General features: G+C 45.5%; 1 protein-coding gene across 4 annotated transcripts in view; it reads left to right on the forward strand.

Annotated features, from left to right (window-relative positions):
* SNAP91 (synaptosome associated protein 91) overlaps positions 1-20,675 on the forward strand; it is a 142,994-nt gene that overhangs the window by 112,716 nt on the left and 9,603 nt on the right. For all 4 annotated transcript variants that reach the window (XM_025215311.1, XM_006033520.3, XM_006033526.3 and 1 more), the window contains 3 exons: positions 4,289-4,400; positions 14,602-14,685; positions 16,045-16,149. In XM_025215311.1, the coding sequence (XP_025071096.1) occupies positions 4,289-4,400; positions 14,602-14,685; positions 16,045-16,149 (301 nt within the window). The remainder of the gene's footprint in view (positions 1-4,288; positions 4,401-14,601; positions 14,686-16,044; positions 16,150-20,675) is intronic.

A 20,675-nucleotide genomic window follows, 5' to 3' on the forward strand; every position in this document is an offset into this window, starting at 1 on the left:
CTGCCATAGCTAAACAAATCACTTGAGACTGATTGATTGATCTTCAGTATTTTGCATTATAGATCCAGAAGTACAAAATGTTTAGAAGGTGTCTATCCTAAGCATTGGAGTGAAAATACAAGAGTCTTAATTTATTTTTTTAAAAAAGGTGATGAGAGATTCTGTAACTTATTGTCCCATTAGTCTTATGTGTATCCCAGTCAAAATATTTGGGAGACTTTTTTTTTTCATCTACATACATGTATCTCTGAAAACAATGTTGTGGAAGAAAAGAAGGCTGTTCTAGTCTGGACCATTGTTTAGTGTTGTCTTATCTGGTATTAACATATGTGAAAAGACACAATCATTTGTAGCTTTCATAGATCTAAAGGCAGTTTCTTGATTTCTTAGACCAGTTTAAAATTATGGAAGAAACTGGCAGAAACCTCAATTGACAAACCTCTCCTACAATTAATCATCGTTTATTACTCAAATACACCATCTAGGATATGTTATGGGATTGGTGGTGCCCTGTCTAGTAGTTTCCCAACTATGACAAGACTATTTACTTGCTCACTCAGCTACGTTTGATCCAAAACATGCTAACAGGGAGTCCATTCCATGCATCCATAATAAAGAATTCTATTCCATTCTTGCTTTACTCAGATGCTGGATTATTAATGTCGCAATCCTATATAGGTTTCCAAAGGTTTATTACCATATTTACTCAAATCTAAGATGAGATTTTTCCTCCCAACCCCCCATTCATCACTGGGGGGTGGGGTTTGCAAAGCCCCTCATCTTAGATTAAAATATGGGGGGGTGGGCACTGGCTCAGACTCTGACCCCAAGCTCAGGATCAGAGGTGGAGCCACAGCCTCTGCTCTCTCCACCGTTTGTGTACTGCAACCACTTACCTCACAGCTCCAGCTCCAATCCAGCCATGAAGCAGCTGCTGTAACAGTGGTAGCTTCAGCCCTGACTTTGGAGCTGGAGCTGCAAGGGAAAGGTAAACAGTGGTGAGAAGAAGCAGACAGCAGGGGGAACCAAGTGAGGAGGTAGAGGCAGCATGGGTAAAGTATTGGGGAGGTACACAGGGGTGCAAGCACCATTGCTAGTAGCAGGCACTAGAAGGGCAAGTGCAGGGGGCAGGTGGGGCATGCAGTCAGGTAGTGGGACAACTGTTAAGCTGTTGAGAGAGAACTGGCAGTAAGGGGCAGGGGTTGGGCCACTTAACTCCCCTGCTGCTGTTTCTTGCCCCACTCTGGTGGTGGGGGGCAATGAACTTATAGAAAACTAGGGTTGGAAGAGGACATCAGGGCTAGGGACAGACATTAAAAAAGCCTGAGCCTAAATTGATTCAATCTTTGCAGGTTAGTCTAACCTGGCTAGGATAAACCAGTATGAAACTGCACAGACATCCCCTCTGGACTGAAAAAATTCAGGCACATGCCTGCAGTGGCTCAGGCTAGAAGCTGGTGGGTGCTAGAGCAGCCCTCCCTTCCCTTTCTTAATGCTGAGCTGACTGGGGTGTGGTCAGGCTGGGCAAGACGTTCTTATTATGTCCTTACTATGCCCCCCATCCCGAGCAGCCCAGCAGGGAATGTTTATCAACCCATTAAGAAAATAAAGCCTCTCTCCATTAGTTCAAGCTCTTCTTAAAGAGCTTTTCCAAGGAAGGTCTTTAAGCTACCTGTTGGTTATCTCCAAAAAGCCTGTCTGCCTTTGTCATCTCCCACAGCACGGACTGTAACCAACATGTGGTCTGCTACATAATGCTGAGGTGTCTGCGTAAGGCAGAGGGGTGGGGGGAATAATCCCTGCTTAGCAGGGAGAAGCCAGGCAGATGCTCTGTGCCTGAAAGTCTCTGCTAGAGCTCTGGCCAGGGAGCAGAGGGGAGGAGCTAGCCCAGCTCTGTGGACCAGAGAGCTCCACCTAGCCCAGAGAGCATGCCAGGATGCTGAGAGTCTGGTTTATCTTTAAACTAGCAATGGGTCTGGGACAGACATTGCATAAACCGGTTTGATGCAAATCAGTTAAGTGTGATGCTACATTCAACCAGGCCTATGTTAAACCAGTTTCAGTACACATAAACCAGTTGGAAAATGGCTGAACATCTATTCTGTTACAGGTTTAACCCAGTTTCTGAGCGCTTAAGCCAGTTTGTGTAATGTCTGTCCCTAGCTCAGGAGCTCATCTAGTCCAATCCCCTGCTTAAAGCAGGATCATCCCCAACTAAATCATTCCACCCTGGGCTTTGTCAAGACAGACCTTAAAAATCTGCAAAGATAGAGATTCCTCCACCGCTCTAGGTAACCTATTCTAGTGCGTCGCCACCATCTTAGTGAGAGAGTTTTTCCTAATATCCAACCTAAAGTTCCCTTGCTGCAACTTGAGACCATTGCTCCTTGTTCTGTCACCACTGAGAACAGTCTAGCTCCATCCTCTCTGGAACCACCTTTCAGGTAGTTAAAGGCTACTATCAAATCCCCTCAGTCTTTTCTTCTTTAGATTTTAAATAAACCCAGTTCCCTCAGCCTCTCCTCATAAGTGGCGTGACCCAGCCCCTGAACAATTTTCGTTGCTTTGAAGTCATTTAAGAACTCCAAAAATATATTCTAAACTTGAAAAATTATAACAAATTAATACATTTCCCATGTCTAGAATCTCATTGGGAGTCATCTTAAATTCAGAATCATCTTGAATTTGGATAGATCTAGTAGATGCTTTTTAACAACGTTATGGCTCAGCTCAAAATCAACACTGCTAATCGACTTCAAAGTATTGATTTTTGGGGAACAAAAAGAAGAAACATTTTTTTCACAGAAAAAGAAGTTGGAGGTAGTATCTTTATTTAATTACCTTTTGAATATATATTTTTATTTAAAAACTGAGCTGGAGTACATGCACAAAAATGTAAGCATTGAAGTGAAACAAGACTTGGCTGGAATTTAATCCTTTTACAATAAAACTGTTAAAAGAGTAGTAATGGCAGCACTAAAGGTTTATGGAGTAGAACTATGGGATGCTGAACCCATGGTTCATTCTATGACAGGGAGACTCATGTGATCTGAAGTGTGACTACTATTTAATGTGAACACTGCAGTATAATTAGGAATTACTGGATAAATATGAGAGCTTATATCCCTGTCAGATATCCCAAGAAATGCATTTTAGAAACTTCATCTCCCCTGAAAAAGGGTTTATTTGAATAATTAAATAATATTTGTACTGTTCTCCAGACAAATGTTCTGGGAAATATGCTGACAGTTATTGACCCAACATTTCCCCATATTTAAAACAAGGTATACATTTTAAGAATTCAAGACTCCAGCCTGCAGACATATATGCAGGCAGTGAGATTTTCTTGAACTTCCCCCTGTTTTTCTTTTCTTTGCTTTATTAAGAAAAAAGAAAAACTCTTGGCCTAGAAAACTCTCTGGAAAAAAAAAAATCTACCAACGAGATATTATGAGACAGTAAATCAACTGTCAGATCTGCAGTTGTCATGGGCAGGTGGTGTTGAACCCCATATTGGTATAGGACATGCTCTTATGGGAAGAATGAGATAAATTACCTAAATTTACTATTTGTGCTCTTCTTCGTTCTTTGAAGAAATAACAGAGAAATGGATCTCTGTATTAGTGGAAAATTTTAAGTACTGGGCTAATGAAGAAAAATCAATCTGACTCCTCTTTAATGACTTGTAGCCTGTCCCTTACTCTGAAGGTATATTTGCACTACTTACACAAAGAATAAGGGACGAAATTAAACAGAATTCCCTGTTTTTAATTTTTTTCTACTATTTTGTATTCATTTTATTCTTGTATATCATCATATGCTATGTTCAATTTTACTGTTCTCTAAATTAATGCGGTGTGTAGTTTTTTGTATGCTTTTATCAATAACTATAAATTATGTCATTTTATGGAATTTTGTTAATTCTGCTGTATCATTTTCGTGAAAGCTGTAAATAAACTACTATGACAGTACAAAGTGTCTTTTTAAATGGCCATTTAATATGCACTTATGCCATGAATTAATACATCTAACTTTGTGTTGGCATTAGGGTGGCCATCATAGAGGATATTCCAGTTTTCTGCTACTCTGTCCTCTGTCCTTTATTGATACAAAATCAGATGCCTTTATGGATATAAAGGCATCCAGTTTCATATCAATAGAGGACAGAGGACAACCCGACTGTCCTCTATGATGGCCACCGTAGTTAGCCTGCATGTGGTTACGGGTTTTCACTCTGTGTTCAGTATTACTTCATGTATAATCATTTCTGCATTGGATTTTTAATTAGGGGAGACCTTCAGTGGAATGCTGGAGAAAAGAAGTTAACAGGAGGAGCTAATTGGCAACCAAAAGTAGCACCTGCAACGTGGTCAACTGGTGGTGTCCAAAGTGGTTCGTTGGTATGTAGCTTATTTTCGCAATCGCACTCAAGGAATGATGAAATAAGAACATTACTGGTGTATGTCATTCAACTGATATTCTGTTACATTTTTGTAAGTACATGTGTACATGACATAAAGTAACATTAGCCAGCTATTTAAGAAAATTGGGTGCAGTACTTGAAGGTTCAAGGATGTACCAGGTGAGGGAATGTATATCCATTTTTATCAGGAATAGAATAGAATAGCAAGGGATGAGACTTTGATGTAGGAGATCTATTAAAAAGAATTCTCTCTTTTAAAAAAACAATTCATAGATTTCATAGACATTAGGGCTGGAAGGGACCTCGGAAGATCATCGAGTCCAGCCTCCTGCCCAAAGGGCAGGAAGTCAGCAGGGGTCATGAGATCCCAGCAAGATAGACATCTAAATGTCTCTTGAAGGCTTTCAAGGTAGGTGCTTGAGCTACCTCCGGCGGCAGTCTATTCTAAACCTTGGGGGCTTGAACAGTAAAGAAGTTCTTCCGTATGTCCAGCCTGAAATGGTCACAGAGGAGTTTGTGACCGTTTGAGCTCATCATCCCTTGGGGCTCTCTGGTGAACAAACGTTCCCTCAGATTCTGGTGAGTACCCCTGATAAACTTGTAGGTGGCCACCAGATCACCCCTGAGCCTGCAGTTTTCCAAGCTGAAGAGTTGCATAGCTCTCAGCCTGTCATCCTAAGGTCTGTTTTCCTGACCTTTGATCATGCATGTGGGTCTCCTCTGAACTCTCTCAAGCTTCTCCACATCCTTTTTAAATAGTGGAGCCCAAAACTGGGCACAGTACTCCAGCTGCGGCCTCACCAGGGCCGAGTACAATGGGAGAATGATGTCCTGGATTTTGTTCAAGAAGCATCTATGGATGCAAACCAGCATTTTGCTTGCTTTACTGGCTGCAGTATCACACTGACGGCTCGTGTTCATCTTGTGGCTCATGTTCATCATGACCCCCAAGTCCCTTTCATCCAAAGCGCTAGCCAGTGTAGCCCTGCTGAGCCTATAAGCATGCTGCGGGTTTTTCCTCCCAAGGTGGAGAACCTTGCATTTTTTTGGTGCTAAATGCCATCAGGTTCTCATCTGCCCATTTCTTGAGCCTGTTGAGGTCAACTTGGATTGCCCTCCTGTCCTCAGGTGTGGAGGTTTTACCCCAAAGTTTGGCGTAATCAACGAACTTGGCGAGTCCACTTCTGACGCCAGTGTCCCCATCATTAATGAAGATGTTGAACAATATAGGCCCAAAGACAGAGCCTTGAGGGACCCCACTGGGCACAGGGCACCACGACTTCAATCAACCACCACTCTCTGGGTCCAACCACGTAGCCAATTCCCCAGCCAGCGGATCGTGGAGAAGCCGAGGCTGCAGTTGGCCAGTTTTGCCAAGAGGTGATCATGGGATACCAAATCAAAAGCTTTTTTTTGAAATCAAGATATATGACATCAATCTCTTCCCCCTTGTCCAGGTGATAGGTCACCTGGTTGTGAAAGGAAATACGATTGGTCAAGCAAGACCTACCTGCAACAAACCCATGCTGGCTATCCCTCAGGATTTTGCCATTGGCCAGACTGTTGAGAATGGTCTCTTTGATGATCTTTTCTAGGACCTTCCCTGGGATAGAGGTCAGGCTGATGGGCCTGTAGTTTGCCAGATCCACTTCCCTCCCTTTCTTGAAGACAGGCACCACATTGGCCTTCTTCCAATCTTCGGGCACTTCACCAGAGGACCAGGAGTTCTCGAAGATCCGTGCCAGGGACTGAGCTATGATGCTCTCCAGCTCCTTGAGTACCCTGGGGTGTAAACTGTAAGGGCCGGCTGACTTGAAGGTATCCAGCTTCTCAAGGTGTTCCTTCTCAAGGTCCAGCATTGATGGAGGGTAAGGAATCTCCCTCACCCAGACTTTCCTGTCCTGTAATGGGCAAGGGCATCCCTTGGGACTGGTGAAAGACCGATGCAAAGTACCCATTTAGCAAGTTGGCTTTTTTGTGGGCGTCGGGTGTCAGATGTCCCATCTGGTTTAGCAGGGGTCCAGTGTTGCCCTTGCTTTTCCTCTGGCTCCCCACATATCTAAAAAAGGACTTTTTATTGTCCTTGATACTTGTAGCCAGTTGGAGTTCAGTTGCAGTCTTGGCTTTCCTGGTTTGGTCTCTGCAAGTCCAAACCAGTGCAGAATATTCCTCCTTAGAGGTGGATCCCATCCTCCATCCTTTGTAGGCCTTTCTTTTTAGACACAAGAGGTCCACTGGAGAGCCAAGGGGGCTGCTGTGCCCTTTTGCTGCCTGTCCTCTGAGATGGGATAGACTTTGCTTGTGCATCGAGGATTGCTCCCTTGAGCAGCAACCACTCATCCTGAACTCCCCTCCCTTTAGGGCTGAGGCCCTTTAGGGCAGGGGCAGTCAATTATTTTGCGCAGAGGGCCGCTTACTGAGTTTTGGCAAGCCATCGAGGGCCACATGACAGGCAGCCCAGGGCAGATAAAAAATTTAGAAAATAAATATTTAGGGGCCCCGCAGGCCGGATGGAATGGCTTGGTGGGCCACATCTGGGCCACATTTTGCCCTCCCCTGCTTTAGGACCTCACTGACAAGCCTCCTGAGCTTGCCAGTTGGCTTTCCTGAAGTCAAGGACATCTATATTGCTGACTGACTTGCCAACTTTACGGCAGATGGTGAAGGTGATCAGCTCGTGGTCACTGTCGTTCAGCTTCCCTTCTATTGTTAGGTTGCTGATAAGGTCATCCCTCATTGCCAGTACCAGGTCAAGCAGTGCTTTACTTCATAGTTTCATTGGTGGTAGGGTCAGAAGGGACCTGAGCAGATGATTAAGTCCAACACCCTCATCGGCCCATAGATTTCTTGCGCCAGATAGAGGTCATCCACACATGTGAGAGAACTTTGTGACGTTCAGATTTGGCCGAGCGCTCTTCCCACAAGATGTCCAGGTAGTTAGTCTCCTGTGACAACCATTGTCTCTCTAAAAAACATTTGTACCAAATGTTTCACTGCTAATCTTTTTGCAGTGAGTATTTCAGCATCAATACAAGATATGGTTTTTTGAAGAATGTATTAACTTTAATGTTTCTTACCAGAAAGGTTGGCAATATTTCATTATATAGGTGAATTTTTTATTTAAAAAAATATATTAATTATGCTTATGAAGCTCCTTGAAATAAATTTGAAAATACTAACTGCATCTCACATATACTGCAGTTAACAGTCCTGCAGCTGGCTTAAGATTCTAATAGAAATTTAGTGATGTACAGGGATCCTGGCTTTCTGTGTTTAAAAATCCAAAATTATCTGATTTTAAAAAACCTCTGCATTTTTCTATGATGAACTGCTGTATGTACGTACGTATGTGTGTGTGTAACAATTGAATACACACAATGTTTTACTGATTTTATTTTTACAATTTTAAAGCAATTTGGAAGCCTACCCAGTGCCTCAATCATTATAATAAAATTAATTCCAACTACCTATATATTTTTGCACTGGATTTTGGTTTCTGTATCACAGAAAATCAGAGCTCCCCCTGCCCCCTTCACTCACCAGAATGCAGGTCCAGCTGCGGCTCCATCCCTCCTGCCCCACCGTTCCTCCTTTTTGGTGCTGAGCAGCCCTGATATTCTGGTGCCCCTCACTCCTGATCTGCAGGCCCCCCACTCCTGGTGCCCCTTACTCCTGACCCACAGCCTCCCACACAGCATTCCCTCTAAGCTGCACAGTGTGTCTGGCAGGGCAGCATGAGCGTGTCTGCACACACTGTGCAGCTTAGAGGGAACGCTGCTCCCACCCCCCCAGCCCTGCTGGTGTCCCTCACTCCTGACCCCACAGTGCCCCTGCCACCCCGTGTGTGGGCCAGGGAGAGTACCTAACCATAGATGACACCATAAGGAGCATAGTGGGACACAGGGCTACAGCCTGGCTGGACAGGCATGAGTATGAGCTGCCTCCACAGTCCAGCAGGTGGGACCTGGTGCAGGAGGGCAGAGCTGGGCAGTGAAACTCATTGCAGGATCCCTGCACCAGCTGCGCTGCCAGTAATGCAAGGAGTAACAGACTGGTGTGGGAGCTGTACTGCCTTCTCCTCCTGCTACCAATTGCTTGCACCCCAAGCCACAGCTCTATCCCACCACCATGGCCCAGCCCTGGCTGCCACCACCACCACTTCCCTCAAGCCACCTGCACTGCTCCCCACCCCACTTCCCCTCCAGGGTAAAGCCACAACCTCAGGGGAGTGGCAGCAGTCAAGCCATGGCAATGGGCTAAAGCTGCAGCCCAGCACATAAGCAACGGGTGGTGCGAGGAGGTGAGGGCAGCATGCTTTTGCCCTTCCCTCCCACTGGTCCATTACTCCTCATGCTGTTGGCAATGTGACTGGCACAGGGGTACTACCCATATTGGTCTGGCAAGGCTGCAGCCCTGTGCCTGCTGTGGGGTGTACAAATCTGAGGGGGCCTGTGCCCTCTGCCCCCAACAGATTACCTATGCCCCCTCTCCCCCCATAGACATACTTGGGAGAAGCTGCTCTCCACCACGCTACCTGGCTGTCACGTGCATATGTGTACACGCACATGCATATGGTGCCACCTTCCTCTGACTGCCTACTTCCCCCAGCCCCAAGCAGCCTCTTACAGGCTGGAACTCTGCCAGCCAGCCTGCAGGGGGAAACCTGCTATTTCCCATGCTTTTTCTCCTTTTAAAGGAGAAAATCTGCTTTTTCCTATGGCAAATAGAAAACCCAGATCCCTGGTGATTGTATAACTGTGCCTGTTCTCATATCTCAGAACATTATTATGAACAGATACTTGATCCACAAGCTGTTGTACTAGTTGCATAAGAAATGGCTTAGTGATAAGTACTCTTAACATCAGTCAGGTTGAGCAGTTTCAGAATATGACTCACTGCTGTCAGATATTTTAAAAAAGGGAAGTGTGGGAATCAATGTCCCTGGTGCATCCTAATGAGATGTGGAAGCTTTCAGTTCTGGCTGCTAACTCAAACTTAACTATTATAATAATTCGTTGATACTAATTGATAATTAGGGATCTGGATTTTCTGTTTGCCGTGGAAAAAACATGGATTTTCTCATTAAAGGGGGAAAAATGTGGGAAACCTGCGGGTGTCTCCTTGCAGGCTGGCAGCCTTTCAGGCTGCAAGGGGCTGCTCAAGGCTGAAGGGAGTGGGGGAGGGTGAATTTTGGAGGCAAGGGACACCACGTGCCTGTGCATGTGCACAAGTGGCGGGAGTGGGACAGTGCGATGGTATGGAGCTCTTCCTCTTGGTGGCCTGGGCTGTACACTGAGCTGCCCTGTGCCATGGAGCCTGCCCACTGCCTTGGTGCCTTGTGCTGCCTCCTGTGCCTGCTGGCAGGTATGTGCAGAGAGGCAGTGGGAGGGAGGGGGATATGGGCTGTGTGTGCCTAGGAGGAGGCATTGGGTTGTGAAAGGTGCCAGGCACAGCTCCTCAGCAGGTGGCTCCTCAGCAGGTGGGGACAGCGACGGGTCATTTTCTTCCAAGGTACCACACCTGTTCCCCCTGCCCCCAAACCAGGGTCTTGGGTTCAACTTTGGTAGGCTCCCCCTTCCCCACTGCTGTGCACACACGTGTGCCCAACAAGCACTCGCCCTGCTTTTCCCAGTCATCAGGCTCACCCCCATCCCTGCCAGCCTGCTTTGCACTGCCCCCCTCCACTCGTTTTTTCTGATTGTGCTGCTGCCTGATATTGGGGGGCGGGGGATGGTGCTTTCCCAGAAGCAGTGCATTCATTGGACCCAGGTCCACAGTGTCTGTAGAGATTGGGAGCTTCAGTAGGGCTTTTTAGTGCTTTTATCTAAAGCTGATTCAATCAACTATTACATAAAAGCCCTGCTAAAGCGTGCAATCTATACAGATGCTGGACAAGCCGGGCCCATCTAACTCACTGTCTCTTGGCTTCGTGTTGGGCTCAGCGTGGGGACATGGCAAGCTGAAAGTAAAGCACCTTTTTTTTCCATGTGTATAAGCAGATAACTTTGAGTGGCAGCAGGCGGCAATGAATAATGCCACTGCCCACACGGTCCTCTGAAGTGGCTGGGCAATGAAGACTGCCCTCACTAAGGGACAACTCCTGCAGGGTTTTGTGAACATGCATGAAATACTGTCTAGAACCTAATCTCATGGTGCCTTGGGGGGGGCATGGGGGGAATGAAACCCATCTGTTGCAGAATATCTTGCAATTCAATGGATGCTCAATCAAAAACCTGAATCTGTAGACACGCGGACAGAATCTTGTTTTGAACTTCAAAGGAGTGAAGTCTGAAACAATGTTGTTCTACAAATGAATGCTATATTGCTGTTCTGTAAAGTGTCTTGGCTGTCACTAACAGCAGATTAACACAATAGATTTCAGCTGAAGTGGAGGGTCAGGTGGCAAAACTGGAAAATTAAATGATGTATTCACACTTCCAAGACGGCCGCTATTCGTTTTGTACAGTTTGAAGTACATATTTGTTCTGCATCAGCTTATAACTGGCCTCATAGCTTGAATGGCACATTACATTTTTCTTTGTAATAATAGTATTGGGGAACCTAGAACTTATTTATGCAGAAGTGAGGTAGAATACAGTAGGTCCTAGAGAGGAAATCATGTGCTAGGAACAGCAACAAATACCACAAGGGCATGCTTATGTAGATAAATGGCCAACTAATTTTCATTTTACAGATCAGTTGTTAGTCTCTCTCATTAATGGTAAATTTTCTGATAAATCAGGGTGGAGGGGGTGTGTGTGTGTATTACATTTCAATCATTTGCCCCAGTTCTTTCATACCTCGAGTAGCATATAGAGAACCCAAACTGGACTTGAAAAGTGTTTAATGCTGATTAGCATTAGTAACATACTGAGGCATCAGTCTTGTCAAGTAGTCCAACATGCATCTTGAATCAAAGGTGACGCATGTTTTAAGTCAGTATTGGGTTTGAGTGGGGGGAATTGAAATAGATGGATCTGAGACTGCTCTTACCAAAATTATGATTTAAATGACAGAATCAGACCTAAAATAGACCTGGTTTTAATGTAGCCAGTGATATGTAAATTAATATTCAAATTAGACATGACATCATATTTGTATACGAAATAACCACTCAAGACTATGCCTTTGCAGCCATGGATTAAGAATAGAAATTTTGAACAATTCAGAGCTGTATGTCACAACAGATTGACTGTAACTGCTCCCCTTCTCCGGCTCCTGGAGTTATGGTGAGAGAAAGTTTAGTTTCCCCTGTTTCTACAACGTTTGCCTGCATTTGTGCCTGTCACAACTTGATAGTAATTGTTGGTAGATACAGGCACCGTTGAAAGCTTTCCTATGCTCTGGCTCTCTGCCTGAAGGAATACTGAAACTCAACATTTAAACATGTGCCTGCACTCAGTGGCATAACTAACAAGAGCAGGGCAACTAGGACAGCTGACTTGAGGCTGAGAGAGAGGCTGCCACCACAATTGCCCTGGCACCAACTGAAAGTTGCTTCTGCCCCTGTGGGTAGCAGCTGTCCTTGGCACTTGCTCACACTTAGGCTGCTGCATGCACTCAGCAAATAGTTTGCCCACAAGACAGTAGTCTTGAACTGACTCCCACAGAACCTCCTAATTCATCTAACTTCTTGAGAAAATCTAAAAAATAGTTTTGCTGTAATACTTTCTTTTTTAAGCTACTGTCTTATTTTTAGCAGTCTCTACTACAATTTTAAAATTGTTGAATAAACTTTTAGCAAATAATTTTAGTAACTGTAAAATTTGGTAATGACCCTTTAGCCAGAGGGGTTTCAGGTGTCCCTCAGGGATCAGTATTTAACAGTAATAAATTTCTTGGAACTTTAGAACTGGCAGTGGGACTTCCTCTTGAGTGAGTGCCTTCTGCCTGTAAAGCTTTCAAAGGTGCCTGTTTGAATATTTATATATGATTTTGTGAAAAGGAACAAGAAGCCTTCTATAAACAGACCACATTTCAACACTGCAGTGACAACCAGCTTTAAATAACAGTCTTGAAAACGTCATGGCATAACATCAAAAGGGCCTGTTGCAAATCAGTTTTAGTCCATGTATGGAAGGAGTTGATGGAGGAAATTGCTCACATTTTAATGTGTGAAGCAACTGAACAAAAATCTGAAGCCTGGAAGATAGAATTTAAAGATATATTTTTTTTTATCTAGACAAAAAGTATAACTTCTATTTTTTTTTTTTTGCATTTAGATTAAATAGTTTCTTTTAAATCAAACTTTTAGTATTCACTGTAATCATGAAGGGTAGTAATTGCAGTAGTTGCTGTGAGAATTTTACTTCATCTATATTTATACAGTGTAGAACAAACTGCTAAAATGATACCACTCACTGTAGCATGTTGTTTTAATAGAGAATAACATGCTGTCAATATGGTAGTCTCCATATTAAGATTTTCAGAGTGAGCAAAAGAGAGGTTTCTTACAAACTTAACAAAAGACTGTCTCAGACTAAGGCATGGTTAATGAAGCTACTTTGAACAAAAGAGCTGGCCATAAACCAGGACTAGGACCCCTGCCACACGTTGTTTCTGGTACAATTTGGTTGTTAAGCACTCCAGAAACAGCAACTGGGGTCATGTTCATAGACTTTTTGATGTCATAAAATACCAATGTGTAATATCTGTGGCTGGTTTGTATGATGCCATAAATTGAACACGTGGCATGCCATCACCCTGATGTTGACAGGCAGCTGATTGTTAATATTGGGACCTGGGCAACCCCAGGTCTAGAACCTGGCTGGGGGGATACCCTGGTCCCAGTGCTGCTAGTGAGCCAATTGTCAGTATTGGGATGTAGATTTTCCAGATTCCGCACCTTAGAACCTTGCCGTGCAGCTCTGGAAAGGCTTTTTAGGTGCAGGGTCCCAGTGAGCCTCAGGGCCATGAGGTGGCTGTGGGGTATTGGGACACAGCCATCCCCTGCCTGATCCTGAGTATCAGATGGAAGATGAACTGGGTCCAAATCAGGATGGGGCTGCCTTCTACTGAATCTCAGCTGAACATCAGGGTCCATCCTGAGACAGCTCCTGAGGTAGGGACATAGCCCGTGCCCAATTGGCGAGATAGGAGTGAGGACAGCTCAGTCCCAATCCCAGGTGTGCCTTGCTTTATCCCTGGAGGATGCTGGGTTGGAGGAGGCTTCTTCCATCCCCATCTGTATGTGCCTGCCCAGCACTGGACAGTTCATTGAAAGGGCAAGAGCAGCTGGGGATAAAGGAGCTTCTTCTGTCCCTCACTGCATGCACCAGTTTAAAGAAGCACCTAAGCAAGCAGCGGAGGATGGGGAAAGCTGCTTTATCCACAGCTGCCAGTATTGGGTGGCTGTTTAAATGGGCAAGTACAGCAGGGGATGGGAAAAAGCTCCTTCATCCCTAGCTGCATTTTCCCATTTTAAAACACTACCCAGTGCTAGCAGCTAGGGATTGTCTTCTCCCTGTTGCTTGTGCTGTTTCAAGGAGTGTCCTACATGTGCAACAGGGGATGCGGAAAGATCCCTCATCCTTGGCTACCTGTGCCCAAGAGATGCCCGGTGCTGGCAGCTGGAGATGAGGGAGCTTTTCCAATCTTCTGCTGCTTGTCTGGGTGCCTCTTTAAACTGGTGCTGCTATGCAGCAGGGGATGGGGGTCTGCCCCATCTCCAGCTGTGCTGTGGGGGGGCACTGTGAGTCTGACATTGAGGACCCTCTCCCCAGTGTCAGGCTTTTGGTGCTTGGGAAAATAAAGTGGGCTGTATTGAGCCAGGACTCCCAGCTACACTCCTGCCTTCTAAAGGCTGGAGCACTCTGAGCCCAGCATCAGGGAAAGACCTTTTAAAAAGCTGGTGTGCAGCTGTACACCCATCTTCTTTCTTCCTGGGTGGCTGTGAAGTAGCACCTGGGCAGTAGGAAATTCCTGGCTCCTCAGCTTTTATTTCCATGTGCATGAGAGTGCAGCTGGGGACTAGGGAGCTTCCCACTCCCCACCTGCAACTCCTCCCTCCCCCCTCCCCCCCATGCTGGTAGATGCACATTTGGGAGTTGAGGAATTTTATGCTGTAGAATAGCTATGAAATAAGAGTCCCCTCCTCCTATTTGATTCTAAGTTACAGTTGATTTTTTTTTAATACAAATGTTTACTTTATCTTTTTTTCCCCTGAATCCTCTTTTTAGACAGGAACTGTGCCTCCAGCAAGTGCCGTTCCCCCGACAGCAGGTGCTCCCCCTGCTGCGCAGCCAGGATCAGGATTTGGAATGGTAAGTGATTCATGACATGCTGTGATTTCCCCCCCTATTTATATTTCGGGGGGGAGGTCACAGCATGTCACGGATATTTTCCTGTGTTTTATTGTGCTAATATGGCACGTGTGTTCTCATTGGAAAGTCTGTGTTTAAGTTCCCATTTCCATGACTGCCATCACTGTATAGATTGTTACACTGTCTATATAGATCTTTATGGTTTAGCCAAGGAACTTGGAGTGGGCGGACCTGCTAATTATCCCTTGCCATTGTGGTCTAGGGCAAGAACAACTGCCATTCCCAATGGCAGACAGAAGAGACTTTTTTTTATACATGCTCCAAGAATGTGGGGGAGGGGAGGGCTTAATTAGAGCGGCTCCAAGAACCACTCTAGTTGAAGTGCCCTCAGCGTCTTGTGTATCAGTGTTCCCATGCTTCAAAATGGCAATAGGGGCACGTTAACTAAAGCTCATTCGACAAGCTATAGTTAAAGCAGCCCTGCCACCATTTTGAAGCATGGGGGCACTGATACACAAGACGTAGAGGCTGCTGGAAGTGTACCAATTAGCACACTCCAGTAGACTTGATTTAATCAAATCTGCTCCAACGCACTGTAATTACAGCATGTCAGAGCAGCCTCCCCAAGGCATAGTCTGCCTGCAGTAGGTAAATCAACTCCTCTATAGCAAAGGTATCTGAAAGTAATGGCCTGTTAGCCAGAGGGGCTCCAGGTATCTCAGGGTGAGCAGAACTTTCTGGGAGCTCGTGAACGTTAGATTACTTGTAGTAAGGGGAGGCTTTTTGGAGACCTAGCTAAGATAGAATCAGGATCTTTAAATCTCAGGCTTTGGGTTTTCAGTGACCTCGGCAGCCAGTCCTGGCAGAATTGGCAGGAAAACTCAATATTGGGGACACTGGCAGGTATCTCAGTAGGGATAGGAGGTACCCAGATGAGAGGGTAAGAAACTTTTTCTTGTTTTGCTTTTCTTTCTTCCAAACCACTAGTTCAGTTTGCTTCTATAATTATTTTTGCCTCCATAATGTATCCTTACAGATTCTTTCCGCAGGCAATGATTTTTGGGCAAGTGATGCCCCAGGCTAGTTTTCTCCACACAGAGGGGAGCCTATCATTTCTTTCATAACCCAACAGGGAGCTTGCTGTATCTGCAAGGTTCGGTATAAGGGCAATGGAGCTGGGATTAGGGAGCTGTTCTAGGGAAACCTTGGTCTGTTTCTTGGGGCAAGTGCCAGCACAGTGGGGAGATGTGTGGGGCTCTGGGTGCCCTTCATGGACAGATTTGTGACACTTATTGTTTCCTTCATTTAAAAAATTTTAAAAAAACCAAAAACCTCATTCTTAACTATTTAATTTTCCAGCCTCCTGCTGGAGCAGGTGTACCCATGATGCCACAGCAGCCAGTTATATATGGGCAGCCTATGATGCGGCCACCATTTGGAGCTGCTTCTGGACCTGGTGTACAGGTAAGTAATAAAATTAAATGTAAATGCTTCAACAGTAGAATTGGTGTTAAGTGTATGGAGAGCAATTTCACAAGGAAGTAGCTGTGTAAGATTTAAGGTAAAGTCTCCTCACCTCTACTAAATATGATGAAAGAGAACCTTTTTGCACCGGGTTGTCACTTGTCTCAATGGGATAGAGCTTTGAGAGTTAATCTAATGAGAACTTTCTGAATGCTTGATGTTCCTGTCTCTGTCCACCCCATCCATTTCAAACACCATTTCCTTATTTTTTTTTTAATTGTCATATATGACCACAATGGAAAAAGGATAGAATTGAAAAGCTTGCCATGCCCATGCTGTGAAATCTTTCGCTTTTGAAAAGATGTCTCCTGCTCAGAGTGAGCATTCATAGGTTGCTTCCAGGCACAGTAGCATTGGCATGTTCTGGAGGAAGTGCGAGCATTGACTTGAGATCAGCTTGAGAGAGTGATTTCCTCCAAGAGAGCCTGCACCAGTCCCAGCCTTTGCCTCCAGGACAGAAATTACACACAAAGTGGTTTAAGTGATGCGAAACTGCTTTAAACCTATAATGGAACACAAGTTCAGTGCACATAAACCACTTTCAAAATTGACCAAAACCAGTTTAAGATAAATGTGGATGGATGCAGTATCAGACTTAACTGATTTAGGTCAAACCAGTTTTTATGGAACTGCTGTCCCACATTCCTTCCTGATCTCAAGTTAACTCACAGTCCCCCGACATCCCAGAATGGAGGGAATGCACCAGCCTGGCTCGGCACCCCCACCCCCCAGCCAGGGTCTGCCCAGTGAGGGAGGAGGAAGCCCCTGCTGGGGGCTTTTCATTCCCCCAAAGCCTAGTCCACTGGGTTGGGGTCAGCTCAGTCCTGCCTCCTCCGCAGCCCCCACATGTGAGAGGTGTGGGGAGGAGAAGACACTGGCCTGGTACCAGCACCCCCATGCCAAGCAGACCCCAGCTGAAGATTGGAGTGAAAACCTGTTTCACTCCAACTGAAAACCCATGTCAGGTTTTCACTCCCCCACAGTGAAACCCCCAACATGCATACCAGAGTGATCCAGGCAAGGATTAGCTTAGCCATGTCTCAGGGTCGGGGTGGGACTGAGCTGATGCCAGCCTGGCAACCTGGGCTGCAGGAGAGTGGAAAGCCACCAGTGGGAGCCCCCACCCCACACTGGGCAGACCCCAGCTGAGAGGATCAGTGCCTGGCTGAGCTAGTGTGTTCAGACCCTTCTGCCCACCGCCTCTCACAGTGGGTTGGGAAGGGGGCAGGGTTGAGCGGATCCCAGCCTGGCGAACTGGGCTGTAGAGAACCAAAAAACTCCAGGTGAGGTCTTTTCTCCATGCTGGGCAGACCCTGGATGGGGGGACTAGGGCTGGGCCAGGTGTATGCATTTTCCTGCCCCTCCCTTGCCCACCCACAGGCATGGGGGTGGGGAGGGGGCATGGCTGAGCCAATCGGAGCCCTCCTAGCCAGGCTGCAGGGTGAGAGGGAGGGGGGTAAAAAGTCCCCTGGTGGAGGCTTTTCCCATGCCAGGCAGATCCCAGCTACAGGGCCAGGGCCAAGTGATGCATTCCCCCTCTTCGAGGTAGATGCTGGGGAGAGACTTTCTGCTGGGTCTCCCCTCCCTGTGGCTGACAGCGGCGGGGGGCGGGGGGGGCATAGGTTTAAGATAGTGCATGTGAGCGCCCCTAGTCTCCTGTCCTGGGCCAGTGCAGACTTCTGCCTATCTCAGCCACCCAAACATTAAACATCAGTTCAGTTTATCAGTTCAAGCTATGCAACGTAGACTAACCTGTGAAGATTGAATTGGTTCTGCCTTGGGTTTTTTGAACCTCTGTACTTGGCCCATGAGATAACCAAGCCAGGTTATAGATTATCTGACAGTACATTACTTTACTTTTCCCAGTGAACATCCAGGTGTAATATTATTTAGTAGCCTACAAACATTACTTTTCATATGGTAGTACATAGCAGTGAATGCTGGAACACACTCAACGTAGTCTATGCATTCTAATATGATGAGATTTGTTTTTCTACATTTTTATTGCAATGTGCAGTTTGAAGTTTAATAGGATTTTCCTTTTGATCTGTATTTTGAAAAAATAATGTTCACTTGTCATCACTTTCACTGTTTTCTGAAACGAGTAGATGAATGGTGTAACTTTTTTTTTTATGTTGAATTTCCAAAAAATGTATAGGTTTTTTTTCCTGATGCCAAGCTAATAATTACTTTCAGAAAAGGATGGTACATTCTCTTAGAACAGTCATTTCATTGTAGTGTTTATAGAAACTCTCTCTCTTGGATGCTAACATTATAGCACATTTTATTCAAATGCAATCCTATAAATAGCTTATTTGGTGAGAGTAAATTATTGAAGAAATTCTGTATATACAGCTTTCAAAAATTATTACGGCTAATTTGTAACACTGTGTTTTAGTAGTGAAACTGAATAGAATGCTTAATAAAGTAAATCGATCCTGTTGTAATTATGCCAGTCATGCTCACATTAAGCTATGTGAATGCTGTGTGTGGATATTTAAGTATTCTGCATATTTGCATTAGGTACACTGTGAACAGCAGCCAGTCTGAAGAGAATATTGTCATTTCAAGGAATAGAGAAACTGGAGATAATTTGAGTCGCTTTCTGACCTAATCTGTACAGTGCATCATGCTGTTGTGTAGCATTACATGGATGGTAATACTTGTAAAAACACTCATATACAGAATCATGGGCAAGTTTGAGACCATGTTTAAATCTGAACTGTGCAAAATATGAACAGCCTAAGTGTTTACTATTCTGCTACAGCCAAGCTAAAGGCTACAGAAAATGGTCACAGTAGGCATGTTGCATGCTTTCATTCTCATCTGCCCCAAACTGTGAAGTCTAGCAAGATTTACAATAGCTGATTTTAAGGACAGTTGTACTAGATGGATTAAAGCAGTTTAGCCTAATCTTCAGAAACAATGTGTGGAGATAAAATTTCATTTAATCAACTAGGTCATGTCATAGTAGACTAATGAATGATCAGCAAATTATTGCAGTGCTGCAGAGCAACACTAGCAGAGGTGCTTTATCTTTGTATGGCTATAAGTTGTTAGTGCTATCAGTTACTCTCCTGTTCTACTTCAGTGAAATCTGCAGTATGTCACAACCCAATGATTTTAGTGCCTCGGCACGATGGAATTTTCCCGCCACATGAGAGTCTCTTGCACAGCAAAAGTTTTCTGCTGCAACAGAAAACCCCGGTGCAAGAGAGTTCAGTGCCTCTAAAGAGATCTGACTTGCGGCTGAGCTGATCGATAGCCTGATCACCTATCGATTCTTCTCCCCGTCGCCGAGCGCAATCCTTCGACGTACCCTTTCCCTGCCGGCTTAATTTGTGGACGGATTAGCTGGCCTGAGCCTTGCCAGCTGGAGCAACTCATGGAGTTGTCTAAGCGACCGGACCACCTGCGTCGTGGCTACTAGCGGCGTAAGTAAAGCTTTTCGCAACCAATACGCTTTGTCTGCCTCTCCGTTCACCAGCCCGCCCAAACGACCGAGCAATTTGTATATCACCTCGAGTCGGCTCCGGCCGTCCAAGACACAGTACATTCAACAATTCCAGCACTGCTGATGATGCACATTGGTATTGATATGTGATCACATGATGAAACTGTTTTGTTTTACTTGGTTGCCTTATTTAAAAGAGCACTCAAAGCAGGGAGACCATGGCCCACCAGCCTTCCAGGCCAGGCAGTCACTGGGGCAATTTCTGACAGCAGGACCTGGCAGTCTCAGCTTGTTCATCCACTGGCTGGGAGGCCTGAGGGGGAGCTCTTCCGCTCCCCATGGCACCATTCCTGGCCCGGGTCCCACTGTGGGGGAGTGACATAGCCTTGACAGAGATAGGCAGTCCCCTGGCTTGGGTCAGCTGCCTGACATGACCCCCAAGCATTGGTGAGAGCCACACATGCATGGTCCCCAAAGGGAGAGACATGGCCCTGGGGTCCGAGGAGCTGGAGATTCCATGTGAGAGCGCCAGGAGTTTTTGGTGCTCACTGTGGCAATGTCTCCCAAGCAGGATCTTCAAAAGCCAACTGGATATGCACCTCATCAGGGTTCTCTGACCTCAGCAGTCTTTCCTGCCTTGAGCAGCAGGGCTGGGCCTGATGATCTCTGAGGTCCCTTCCAGCTCCTAACTTCTATGAATCTATGAAATAAACCTAGGAAATCATACAGAGACAACTTGAAGATCACAAAGTCAGGGAACACAACCTGCCTGCTCAACCCTAATTTGGCCCTATTATGTACTTCTTTTACAAAGCAGGGTTTAATTACACATTGCATGCTGGTTTTCTTTAGGACCCCTCTCCACCTAAGTGTTGAAATTGGTCTCTCTGCGATGAGACCCTATATGGACTGAGACACTTTTCTTCGAACCACTTCTTCCACCATTGTGGACCATTGTAACGGGTTTGTGTGTATCTATCTTCTTTCTCTCAGCATCGCGAACCCCTTCCCT

Source organism: Alligator sinensis, unplaced genomic scaffold (genome assembly GCF_000455745.1).
Source record: "Alligator sinensis unplaced genomic scaffold, ASM45574v1 scaffold180_1, whole genome shotgun sequence".
Lineage (NCBI taxonomy): Eukaryota > Metazoa > Chordata > Crocodylia > Alligatoridae > Alligator > Alligator sinensis.